The sequence below is a fragment of the Cucumis melo genome, chromosome 5, assembly GCF_025177605.1.
Source record: "Cucumis melo cultivar AY chromosome 5, USDA_Cmelo_AY_1.0, whole genome shotgun sequence".
NCBI lineage: Eukaryota > Viridiplantae > Streptophyta > Magnoliopsida > Cucurbitales > Cucurbitaceae > Cucumis > Cucumis melo.
Window position 1 is genome coordinate 25,334,295 of NC_066861.1, and position 13,698 is coordinate 25,347,992.

Here is a 13,698-nt window from a genome sequence, read left to right on the forward strand (position 1 = left end):
TTTTCGCTGTTTTTATAGGGTACTGAGATGATAGCTTTTTAAAACTGCAGGATCGTGAGGATCGTGTTTGTGATAGTGGAAAAGCGGAAAGAATCGTGAAGAGGGAGGGGGAAAATCGTGAGACTTGTGGAAGAAATGGTTGAGAGAAAATAGGGAAGATATATGAAATTTAATTATTGTTTTCTTTTCCTTTTTTCTTTTTTTAAAAATAAATTCAAATTCAAATCAACTTAATTAAAAAATAAATAAATAAAATAAAGTAATAAAATAAAATAAAGTAAAGTAAATATAAAAAATAAATGGCGAAAATATGATATTTGCAAGCTTGCTGCCCATTAAGTAGTTGTTGTCCATTGAGTAGTAGATTGTTTCCTTTAACTAAATGGCTGCTGAAAATTATACAAACGCAGCGGAAACAGGATCGAAAAATTACTCTATATGCAACTAAACACTTTAGTAGTTAACATGCTTAAGACTACCCTAATTACACTAATTAAGGTTAAAAGAAATTCTTTACCTTTGAAGCTCCCTGATGCTCTAAATCTTCTCACGATCACAAAACCCGGAACCACCACTAGAGATCACCTGTTATACTCCAAACTAAGAACCAGGTTGTGGTACCCGTCGAACGGAAAAAGAATTAGAGAGAGATTTGGAATGAAGCTTTTATAAAATTAGCCAAAAACAAAACTCTCTTTCAACTTTAAAAAGAGAACTATTTATATCCTAATTATATGCAAATTTGCATGTAATTAGATGGATAATTTTTCAACACTTTGTATTCCACTAACACTTAGTGGAATTACTCACCATTCCAGTTAGTGAAATTTTTGGATATTCCCATTAATTTTGGTCAAGGGCAAAATGGTCATTTGACCATTTTTAGTCAAAGTCAAAAAATTAACATTTTGACTTTTCACAACTTTGACCATTTTCATCAATTTTGAGCTTCCCAATATGAATCCTTATTCATATTTTTAACGTTTAAATCACATTTAAACATAAAGCCCTATAACCGACGACTATATCACATATATATGTCGGTTTCTATCTCTTTACCTAATTCGAACAATTCGAATTATTCCAACATATTGTTCTAAGTTAATTCTGCATGAGTTAGCAGGGAAACCTAATAGATCTATAGATCATGGGCTCCAACGATCCGAGATTAACTGGCTAAACCCTTTTAGACCATGCTAATCAACATTTGTTAACTAACGAGTCATTCCACTAAAATCTCGTAGCTACACTCCCCTCACTATAGATATATTTCTGTCCATCTGATATAACCATGATTAGTAAGTTAACCCTTCACAGGTTATTCGTAACCTCGGCTGGGTCAAAATACCGTTTTTACCTGTAAGACTACATCTTGTTCCTTAAGTCCCACTGATCCACTATTGAACATTTGGTTTAAGGTCCAACCTATAAACCGAATCCCTCTCAAGCCAATGAGAGGTTGGGCCCGTATGTTTAAGACTTGGATTCAGTTCTTAAGGGAACAACCTATCTACTAACCCTAAAACGGGTAGGAGTGAATTTCGTCTTGCACCCTATGTTCTCAACTATTCACCCGATCTTATCCCTGAAATGGAAGGCTTATTGAACCAACGCTAATGAGTTGCCTTCACTTATGTAGATCTAAGGATAATCTCGTATCAACAGGAGTTCACAGTTAGCTCAGGATTAAGATTAAGTTACCTAGGTCATTAAAAAACGAGATAGTCAGTTTTAAACAGTAAACGGCGTTATTACGTAAAAGTGACTATTTAATGGTTCTGTCTTATGTAAACCTTTTACATAGGATGCCCCCTCTTTCATGTCTCTACATGAACGATTCAGGATTACATCGTTTGTATTATTTACAAAGTGGGCCGCATCCATAGTATCTCTGAATAAAGTGCCCAACCTTTAATCATATACTATAGACTATTTACTCGAACTTAATTCATGTTTATGTCTCTACATAAAGTTCAAGTTTGCTCAACAATAGTCATGGGATCTATGTTTATTGGATTTAAGAATATAGTATTCAATTTCTCAATAACAACTTTATTGAAAAAAAATATGATTACAAACTACGAGTTTTAGGACATTAATTCCAACAATGGCTTGTTGTGACTGTCTTATGCACCCCACCCACCATGACTTTTGAATAGTTAATATAATTTTTGGTTAGGAGCGTATTGAACAAAATCGTGTGGCTTCTTCGAGTAGTGTTGTTGCTGTCATTTTTTATGTTTCAATTTCTTGTTAGCTTACTGCCCATTGAGTAGTTATTGCCCATTGAGTAGTAGATTGTTTCATTTAACTAAATGGCTTGTTGTGACTGTCTTATGCCCCTCCACCCACCCACCACCCACCATGACTTTTGAATAGTTAATATGATTTTTGGTTAGAAGCGTATTGAACAAAATTGTGTGGCTTCTTTGAGTAGTGTTGTTGCTGCCATTTTTTATGTTTCAATCTCTTGTTAGCTTGCTGCCCATTAAGTAGTTGTTGTCTATTGAGTAGTAGATTGTTTCCTTTAACTAAATGGCTTGTTGTGACTAGATTGGTTCAGGAGAAGTCATTGCTGAAGGTAGATGGTCTTCCAATGATCCATCTATTCATGTCCACCATGTACCTCTTGGTCCCAATGCAGTTCGTGTCTGGATTGATACAGTGAAAATACCAAATTCCTTCTTGACACTGGATTATTTGACACATAAAAACTATCAAGAAAAATATTATATACTTGACGCTTTTTACCTGTCAAGTATAATTATACTTGACAGGTAAAAAGCGTCAAGTAAATCTGCCTTATTCTTGACACTGGATTACTTGACACATTGAAAAGCGTCAAGTAAACAAATACTTGACAGGTAAAAAGTGCCAAGTAAATCCAATTTTGTAGTAGTGACCTCCGATATTATTGTTATTGATGATGCTCTGTATACTACTGTAGCATGGCCAATGGATAAAGTCAAACTATGTAAGAAATTTTATTTACTTTGTTAATTAGGTATTTATTAAGTTCTTCAACTAATAATTTATTGTTAGAATTAGATAATGATATTTCTTTTTATTTTTTTGTTAGGTGATTGATGTGTGGAGAAAACATTGGAGCAACACATATATGTTGGATAATTGAACAATTGCTACAATTTGAACATCTTTTTTTATCATCTCAAAATTTTGGGACTTTGAAACTTAGTGTTGATGTTATGAAGTCATTTTAACTGAATTAACAATTTACTTGTTCTAATAGTTAAGGACTTTGAAACTTAGTGTTGATGATTTTGTATGTTATAAATTTGAATATTTTGGTTATAATTATGATTGTAGATTTTGATGAATGTGAATTAGACCTTCATAGTATGACAAATTATGACTTCATATGTAAATATCTATACGATTACGACGACAACATTCATAAAACAGAACAAAAAAAAATTTAATAGCATTTTTTCAAACAGCTATTGAATGATTTTAACAACGCTTTTCAAATGTAACAAAAAACGCTACAGAAAATCTTTTATAGCATTTTTGAAATGTTATTAAAAATGCTATTGAAATCTTTTTATAGCGCTTTTCTAACGCAAAACAAAATGCTATAAAACGTCTTCTATAGCATTTTTCCAATGTTATTGAAAATGCTATTGAAAGTTTATAGCGATTTTTCGACGCAATAAAAACCGTTATAAAAACGTTTTGATAGTGTTTTTTCTCACGTTATAAAAAACATTTAGCGCATAATATTTGTGTTATCTCTGGCGACATATTATAGTTGTTTGCATAGCTTTGAAAAACACTATGAAAAGTCATGGACTTTCAATAATATCGGCTACGACAGCATTTCGAAAACGCTATCGAAAATCATCGATAGTGTTTTTTTTATGCTATCGTTGTTGATATTTCTTTGTATTGTCTCATTCAACAACCTTCCCCCATTGGTTACCTTGGCAACAAGTGTTTCTTAAGGAAAAATCATTTGGTCCTCTGTAGATCAACCTGCTACTACGAAATTGATGCCAGAGCGAAACAATTATTTGGATTGATCGAAAGCCTCACCGACTTTTAGGCGATCAATATAATAAAGCTTCGTTCGGTTTGATTTTTCTCAAATTTTTAGGGTTGTGAACCAATGACCAAACCTTACACAAGGTTTTATTCCTTAGTTGACCCTGATAGATTCTCTTTTCTAAAAAAAATTAGACCAAAGGCCTGGTTTGTCGGTTTTGGTCCAGTTTTTGCACACCCCTATTGACAAATAACAGTTCTAAAAAAACAGTAGACGGAAGCAGTGATCAACCAAATAGTAGCCAAAAAAGAAGAGATTAGAGGTTCGTTGGCAACGGTTGGCGATGGTGATGGTTGGCCTGCAACAGTCGCTAGAAAAAGATTGTTTGAAGTTTGAATGTTAGCCAAAAGCACTTGTGGAAAAAAATAGACAAAAACTAATTGTTCGATGGTTGATGGAGACAATTGTTAGAGGTTGGCCAATGAGAATAGCCGAAAATGGTAGCGAAATTTTTTCATAAAAATAATAATATTAATTATTAAACATTTAAAATTTCTTCTATCTAAAAGTTGGTTTTTTTAAATGTTTATTTTAAACCAAACTATTTTATAAACTCCTCTTTTTACAAAATCCATTATTTTAGATGGTTGCTAAAAACATGACTATTTTTCAAAAAACAATAACTTACTTTTTTTTTTAATTTAATCACTTGAAAATATAATCTATAGTTATCATAAGTAACTTATTTGATAAAAAAAAATTCTAAAAAAACTCTATATTTGCTTCCGATCTAAAATTTTATTAATTTTCATGTCATACATATGTGTCTAAAATTTTTTTCATTATTAATCAAAGTAGATAGGACCTAGAAAAATGTTTTCCCGCTTAATATCAATTTACAGTTACACTCATAAACTTTAGAATTTTATCAATTCAAATCCATGAACTACCAATTACATCAAATTAAACTTAGAAACAATTCTCGTGTGTATCAATTTACACTAACCATTATGCTATGTTTGAATGGATATCGAGATATCGAATGAGCATTATAACCGTATCAATTAAACTCTTAAATTTTTATAAACAAATTAAATTTAGATTCTCAAGTAAGACTTTCTTTAAGAAAATTTCATAAATTAATTTTAACGGTCATTTTCATGTATTATCCAACATTTCAAGAAGTCTACATATGTTTAAAACTTGAATTGCATCGACAATCTTCAAATGTAATCTTAATATAAAATGGTATAAATTAATTTACGAGAGAATGATATGTTTAATTTACAAGCATTATTCGTCGATATGGAAGTGAAAACTAAAAAGTTTTGATGTACTAAAAAGTATAGGAAATGTCCAAAAAATAACAATCATTTCCATAAGAATAAAAAACAAACCTCAATTATTATTAAAGTCACATGTTTTCACCCACACTTTTAGGAACCCTTTGTTCGTACCTAAAATAATTATTATTTTCTTTATTGTCTGAGACCCTATTCAATAGTATCATATTATTTAATTTCTTTCTTCTAAACACAAAACATATCATTTCTTTTCATTTTTAAATCGATGATCTAAAACATCATTTTAATCTTTATATTTTTCATAAATTTTCTTTAAAAAAAAAAAAAGGAAAAATTGGTATTTTCTTTATCAATTGTGAAAAATATATTTACATAGTGTCTTCCAACGTGGAAACAATTATTATCGTAACTTTTTGAAAGTAATTAAGTTTTAGAGAAAATAACTTTTTTAAAAATATTCCACTCCTCTCTTCTCTCCTTCTACCTCTCTTCTCTCTACGTTGGTTGATTCCATTCAAGGCTTTGTTAATAATGAGTTTGTAGGGACAGTGATAGAGCGATGGTGGAAACGCCCAAATATCTCACCAGATGGTTTGTGCTTTTCAAGGTTGTCTTTAGAAAATAATATGCATACATATAAACAAGACTAAATCAAAATTGATAATTGACATGTAATATACTAACAACTAATTTTATTTTGAGGTAGGGGATAATATAAGATATGTTATATATATATATATATATATATATAATATACACATGATTATATTATTCTTTAGACGACAAAAGTGGTTCCTCCAAATCAATTTGATCAGTGCTTCGTCTCTCAAGTGATTCACAAATCTCTTCTTTTTGATCAAAACTTGGCTTTCCTAATTTGGCTTCTTCCTTCACATAATCTTTTGCTTTTCCCCAAAGAACAATGTACAATCCAATAATCACAGCCACGCCCCCCAACAAGCTGTAAATTAATTTGTTCCAATAATAATAAAGAAATTAAACTTACACGAGAAAAAAAAAATTAGATGAGGAAATTAACTTTACCAATAGCTTTATATATATTGTGAAATTTTTCATTTTTAACATAAAAGGCTATTGAAGAATAAAGGGTCATGTGTGTATATTAAAGAGAGGAAAAGAAAAGGATGAATGCTTTAAAATGTTTGTTTTGCATATATTTATATAAATCCTTAAACTAAATTCAAATATATGCATATATTTATATATTTAAGAGTGGTGAAAATTGCAGTAAAGAGAAAAGAAAAGAAAACAAATGGTTATGACACTGGACTTCAATAATTAAAACTTTGGAAAGAAATATAAATAGAGGTAGGGTTAGCAAAAATTATTGGAGGGATGGGCAGAAGAATAATAATATTTTAGAATATAGGAGAGAGAATTAAAGAGTGAAAAGAGAAAGAGGAATAGAATTTACCTTCCAGTAAATATTTGTTCATGAAGAACAATAGCAGCCAAAATGGTTGTAACAATGGTGCAGAGAGGGTTGAACATTGCTGAGAAGACAGGTCCTCTCTTTGAAACACACCAAGCTTGAACAAAGAACGCAACACCTGACCCAACAATTCCCTAACAACCATTTTTTTTTACACCAATCAAAACTCTATACTTCAACTCTCGTTCGTTACATCTGATTAAACGTTTTATCTTTTACTTTTTTCTACTTTTTTTAAACTATGCTCGTTTTTTTTACAACTTTTGGTTAAACGTTTCCCTAGCTTCCTTAAAAACACATTCGAATTTGTTTTATGCATTTGATTTTTGAAAATTTAAGCTTATAAATTACTTTCATCAGGTGATTTCTTTGTTTTCTTATCTACTCATGAATGAATAGTACTGTTTTAAAAGCATGACTGAGCCAAGTTTGTAAACAAAAAAAAAAAGAGTACTTTTTAGTTATGGTTTAATAACTATTTGATTTATTGTTTTTAGTTTTTGAAAATTAAATTTATAAAAACAATGGTTGCACCTCTCTGATTTTTGCTTTGATATTTACTTTAATTTTTACCAATATTTTTAATAAACCAAAGCAAAGTATTGAAAACTTAAAATGATAATTTTTAAAAACTTATTTTTGTTTTTGGAATTTGATTACGTAAGAATTGATTGACCCATCTACTTATAGAAAAATTATTGTAAATGATAAAACTGTTGAAAATATTTACAAAAAAAGTTTCAAATTTTATGAATCAATAATAAGCAATAATAGATAAATACACTGATTACAGACACGGATAAAAATCTATAACAATATCTAAAATTTTGTTATATTTTGTAAAAATGCAAAGGAAAAAAAAAACTCACTATAAGAAATTGAGGGAAAAAAGACAACAAACATAATTTAGAAAAAAATATTTTAAAAAAATTCAAATATATAGTTAACAAACGAACAACATCAACATCAAAATGTTTATAAAATAGGGTCATATTATGTACATTAAAATTAGAAAATGAAAAGAAAAAACTTACCGAGAAAAGATAACAAATAAGTTCAATAGTTGAATGTATTTTCCAAGTTTGTAGATTGATTGGTTCAACCAATAGAGTAAGAATGGCAGATTGAATTGTGGCCATCAAACACATCCACGCTGATAAGGATAAATTGTCTGGATAGCTGGCTGAAGCTGGTACCTATTTCATTCGATATTTATTATTTACTATTTTTTTCAAGATATTGTTAATTAATTTCTTTGTATTGGAATCTACCTTCCGTGTTCGAATTAGTCTTACTTAAAGACCAAGTCTAAGAAAAGTCAGGAACTAACTATAGTGATTATAATAAGCTTGATTTTCTTTTAAAACTTCACGTAGGTCAAACAAACAAAACTCCAACCAATAAAATTGTGGTTTGAAGAACAATTATCAACTAACTGATTAATCGATTAAGATTAGTCTTGTTTTATTCACTATTATTATTGCTCTAAAACCTAAAACATAATTGTTTTGGAAAAAGAAATCTCCACCAATCCTCTATCTATTTACAAATCTAAAACAAATTAAAAAGAGAAAAAAAAAAGGGGGGGCCACACTAGCAAAAACACATTATAAAACCAAACAAGCTCACTTTTTCTTTTTTATAAAGAATATTCCAAAATAGTCCCTCAAAGACAACCTTATTTTCTTCAAAAGCAAATATGTAAATGAGAAAAACGAACCCCACCCTTAGAATCAATATTGCTATTATGTGCCAAAAGAATATGGTCCGATTGGCTCTATCAATCTAAATATCATCTCATATTTATATACAGTAAAAGAAGATATTATCCTTTTTCTTAAAAATATATATACGTATATTCCTAATTTATAATTCTCTAAACAATAATTACTCTAAATGATAGACTGCGATAAACACAAATAATAATCTAATGTTATGATAGACGATAATTTTTACCCTAGGAACTTGAGAACAAACCCTAATGTTTCTTTTTTTATTTTAAGACAATGAATTGAGAATTTATACCTGCAAAATCAACCAAATTGACCAGCAACAACAACTGCCAAAGAGACACAAGGAACCCAATAACCAAGCAGTTTGGCCTCCACTTTCCACACCAAATAATGTAGATTTCAACCCAAAACCTTGTGTTGAATTGATAAGCTTTGGTCCTCTTAGGAGAGCCATGCACATGGCTCCACTCACACAAACCACTGTCCCTCCAATCTTTGCCATGCTCCTCAAGCTTCCCATCTTCAAATTCTCCATCCTATAAAAGTTTTCATATATACCATTAAACCATATATAATAGCTCAACTCGAAAGTTTATAAGGTGTTATATATAGAATATATTTTACCAATATTAAACTTACCCGACAATCGTTGCTATTACAAACGTCACCGCCGGAATCAAATTAGTCATCGCCGTCGCCATTGACGAACTAACTAAAAAAACTCCCTCAAAGTAAACGTTTTGGTTCATCGTTACACTGCCGAAACCCTCCAATGTTAAGACACTAATTAATTCTCTTTTTTAAAATAATAATAATAATAATAAGCCAAGAAGGCTAAATATATAAAATGGTTCTTGCTCATCTTTTGCCATAATTCTCAATTTATTCCTTAACACTAAAATTTGTGAGAGAGAGAGAAAAATTATGTATCATTGAATTGTGTGTGGAAGAAATTGAGTTTGTTACTGTGCGGTTCAAATTTAATTCATTGAAAATGTACGACTATAAAAAAAATTGAAGTAGTTTTCCTTTTCTGGAAAAAAGTTAAATTACTGTTTTCATCACCATATTTTGATATTTACTTAATTTTAATACATACGCTTTCAATAAATCTTAAATTCAATCCATCATAGTTGATTTTGTTTCGAAAATGGTTAAATAAAAATAACAATGTTCATGCAAAGTTATATAGTATGTGTATGTGTTTTCAAAATTTGTATAGGTAAGAATGAAATTGAGAATTACCTAAAACTCAAGGACCATTTCGATATATTTACCCTAATAAGAAAAAAGATGACGAGTCTTCCGAGAGCCTTCCTAATCGTACCCGACAAGAGAAGCAATGAAGATTAGAGAAAAGCTCCTCAAGTTCATAGACACCCTCCTAGATTTCGACCTTTCGTCTCGAAAGAAAAACAAAAACACAAATAAATGACCTAAAAAAACAAGAAAATAAGCAATTTAGATAATAAAGAATGAATCAGAAACTAACCTGGAAAAATAAGCAATGGGTGCAATAAAGAGAGTGGCAACGGCCTGCCTATAAACAACAAAAACTCTAGGACTCATGCCCTTCAAAAGAGCAGCCCTAGAGAGAAGAGCCATTATGGCATAAGTCACTTGAAGCCCAAACATAGCCATTGCTGGCAAGTATTCTTCAACAAAACCCATATGCCCTAAAAAAAATTTCCCACCTCTCGTCTCTTTGATCTAAAATTGTTCTAAGACTCTCCAATTTATATGTTTGAGAGAGAGAGAGAGAGAGAGAGAGAAGAGAAGGAGATGAAAGGAAAGGAAATGAAGGATAATGAATAAAGTTAAAATTATTGATGGCTATGTTTGGCAGTTAGGGACATGGGGGAGAATTATTTTTGTTTGTGTGGTGAATAAGAAAGAGAGAGAGGCAGCCCTAGCTTGAGATATATAGTACTGCCAACTCAATTTTTTTTAATTAGGAGGGTTTTTACCCTTTACCAAGACACATGTGAAACTTTGAATTGGTTAAAGATGGGAAAACTAACAAAAGGTCCGCAATACGTATCTTTACAATCCTATAGTAGTATAGTTCACTTCGATCATAAGCTCTCGTGATATCACTTTGCTTTTAAACGTTATAACTGAAAGATTTTTTTCATATTCCGTGGCATATATTTCTCTTAGCTTGGATCATATAGACTAACATAAGACAACACAGAATGTCTATGTATCTTTAAAATGGTAAAATATTGTCCACTTTGATCATAAGTTTTTATGTGACTTTGCTTTTAAATGTTGTAATTGGAAGATTTTCTTATATGTTGTGGCATTTCTCTTGGATCGTGTTGGTTATCTTTTTGTTTTCGCCTAGTTAATATTGACTTTAACACATTGTACCTCCTACAAAAGCATTCCTTTCCTTTTAAATAAAGTTGTCATCACTTTGAAAGAAATGTGAAACAAATTGCATTGAATTGCTTGATCTTTTCACCAATAGATGTTAATATTTATACAATTACAATGAGATAAATTTGGTAGAAAATAATGACAATTGATTACAATTTAATTTACAATTATGAGCTTAAATTATGGAGGGAGATTTGAGAAGATTTGATTTATTTCCTAATATCTCCCCTCAAACGGATGACTCAGGTTGAGTTAGTAGTTTGTTGCGAAGATGAAGAAAGGTTAGAGCCAACAGTGGCTTTGTGAATATATCAGCAAGTTGCTTGTCAAAAGAGATGTGACAGACAGAGATATCTTTGCGAAGAACTTTTTCCCGAACAAAGTGATAATCAATCTCAATGTGTTTTGTTCTTGCATGGAAAACAGGATTATGAGCAAGAGAGGTAGCAGAAGCATTATCACACCATAGTGTTGATGAAGTTTTTAGAGGAACACGGAGATCATAGAGAAGTTGTCGTATCCAGTAAAGATCAATAGTAGTAGTGGCAAGAGAACGATATTCTGCTTCTGTGGAAGAACGGGAGATTGTAGGTTACTTTTTAGAAGACCAGAAGATTGGATTAGAGCCGAGGAAGGCAATGAATTCGGAGGTGGAGTGTCTGTCAGAAGTATCACCAGCCCAATCAAAGTCACAAAAGGTTTGAAGAGAAAATGAACCTTTGCGAAAATTTATTCCAAAAGTTGGAGTACCAAATAAATACCGGAGGTTGATTTGACTGTCGAGAAGTGAATGACAGTCAGTTTTGCATGAATTGAATGACACGATTTACGAAGAAGGCAATATCAAGGCGAGTAAGTGTAAGATATTGTAAGGAACCAACTAGTTTGCGGTATAAAGATGGATCATTAAAAGGTGGTGCAGTGGTGTAGAGGTCAAGAGAATGAGACATTGGTGTGGTACAGGATTTTGCAGAGATCATTCCTGATGTGTGAAAAAGACCATTAAGATATTTGGCTTGATTGACAAATAAGCCATTAAGGAGGGAATGTATTTCGAAACCAAGAAAGTACTTTAAGGGACCAAGATCAGATATTTAGAATTCAAGTGCTAATTGAGTTTTAAGGAAAGATCATAGGAAGAGTCGGGGCAGTGATAATAATGTACAAGAGTAAGTAAGTGAGAGAAGATCCAACTGATCGAATGAATAAAGAAGGATTAGCGTTGGAGGCAACAAATCCTAGAGTAAATAAATAAGAGGTAAAGTGTTCAAACCAAGCACAAGGAGCCTATTTGAGGCCATAAAGACTCTTGTGGAGAAGACATACGTTGTTTGGGCAGGTTTTGTCTTAGAAACCTGTAGGTTGAGACATGCATACTATTTCCTGAAGAATACCATGAAGAAAGACATTTTTTTACATCTAACTGTGTCAATGACCAACTGTATTGAGCAGCCAAAGCAAGAATAATTCGTATAGTAGGTTTCTTGACAACAGGACTAAAAGTTTCATCAAAATCAAAACCATGTACCTGGTGATAGCCTTTTGCAACTAGGCAGACTTTGTGACGAGCAACTGAGCCATCAGGATTATATTTTGAACGAAAAACCCATTAACAGCCAACAATATTCATGGATGGATGTCGAGGTACTAAGGATCAGGTACCTTGTGCTTGAAGAGCATTAAATTCCTCACACATTACATTTCACCATTCAGGATACTTGGAGGCTTCGGTGTAGGATATGGGAGTTGGGATTGTTGTTGTGATATGGAAAGGCTTTGGTTTAAAAATCCCTGATTTTGCCCGATTTTGCATGACATGAGTGTTACAAGGAGTTGGTGCATTGGTGGTGAAAATATCTATCGCATTTCCTGTATCAACAATAGATGAAACATGCAAAGACTGACAAGTGGCATTAGTATCCATAAAAGGTGAGCAAGTATTGTCAACAGTGGGAGAGTTAGAAGCGGGAGATTGTGGAAGATTCAGTAAGGTGAGTAATAGGCTGGGACCAGAGATGGATTGAGTGTGAGATAGAGAAGGAGGGGATTGGGCAAAGAAAAAAATTGTTTCGTGAAAGATAATATGTCGTGAAACAATGGTTTGTTTGGATGATAGATTATAACAAAGACGATCTTTAAAATTGTGAGGATAGCCTAAAAATATGTGTTGTGTGGTTTTGGGTTCAAGTTTGTGTTTGATGTAGGGTTTTAGAAGGGGATAACATGCACATCAAAAAACTTTTAAATGACACAAATCATGAGTATTAACAAAAAGCTTTCAAATGGTGACAACATGTAAAGAGAGTGTAAGAGCATTCGATTAATAAGAAAAATTGCAGTAGAAAAGGCATAAGGCCAAAATTCAAGAGGAACAAATGAGTGAAAAATTAAAGACATTGCAGTTTAAACAATGTGGTGATGTTTACGTTCTGTAATGCCATTTTGTTCGGGAGTATAAGGACATGATTTTTTTTGTGAGAAATACCTTTAGATTCAAAAAAGGATTGCAAAGAATTGTTGCAAAATTCACTACCACCATTGGATCGAAAAACTTTCATTTTCTGAGATAGTTGAGTTTCAGTAAAAGAAACAAATTTTTGCACAATAGAAGAAATATCTGATTTATAAGCAATAGGAAAGAGGCAAGTAAATTTGTTAAAATTTTCATGAATGAAACTGACAAAACAATGATTTCCATTAGAAGAAATTATTGGAGATTGTAACACCCCAATGATCTCATGTCGTTCATTTTTTAAATTCAATTATTTATTTTTATTTTATTCATCTATTTGTTTATAATTAAATAATGAAACTTATGTCATC

The 13,698-nt window shown here is 31.5% G+C and overlaps 1 protein-coding gene across 1 annotated transcript; it reads right to left on the reverse strand.

Annotated features, from left to right (window-relative positions):
- Window positions 1–5,946: 5,946 nt before the first annotated feature.
- Window positions 5,947–10,371, reverse strand: LOC103493423 (WAT1-related protein At4g30420). Its single transcript, XM_008454141.3, has 7 exons — window positions 9,986–10,371; window positions 9,821–9,889; window positions 9,133–9,249; window positions 8,786–9,029; window positions 7,795–7,956; window positions 6,743–6,894; window positions 5,947–6,268 (listed from the first exon to the last, which is right to left on the reverse strand). Exons 1-7 carry the CDS (start codon window positions 10,162–10,164, stop codon window positions 6,076–6,078), a joined length of 1,116 nt encoding a protein of 371 aa, XP_008452363.1. The 5' UTR covers window positions 10,165–10,371; the 3' UTR covers window positions 5,947–6,075.
- Window positions 10,372–13,698: the final 3,327 nt, after the last annotated feature.

Excerpts from the sequence above, each read along its gene's own strand:
- LOC103493423 (XM_008454141.3), bottom strand. The coding sequence starts at position 10,164 with ATGGGTTTTGTTGAAGAATACTTGCCAGCAATGGCTATGTTTGGGCTT. Across the intron at positions 9,890-9,985 it reads CCCATTGCTTATTTTTCCAG|GTCGAAATCTAGGAGGGTGT; the intron begins GTTAGTTTCTGA and ends TCGAGACGAAAG. Across the intron at positions 6,269-6,742 it reads GAACAAATATTTACTGGAAG|CTTGTTGGGGGGCGTGGCTG; the intron begins GTAAATTCTATT and ends ATTAATTTACAG.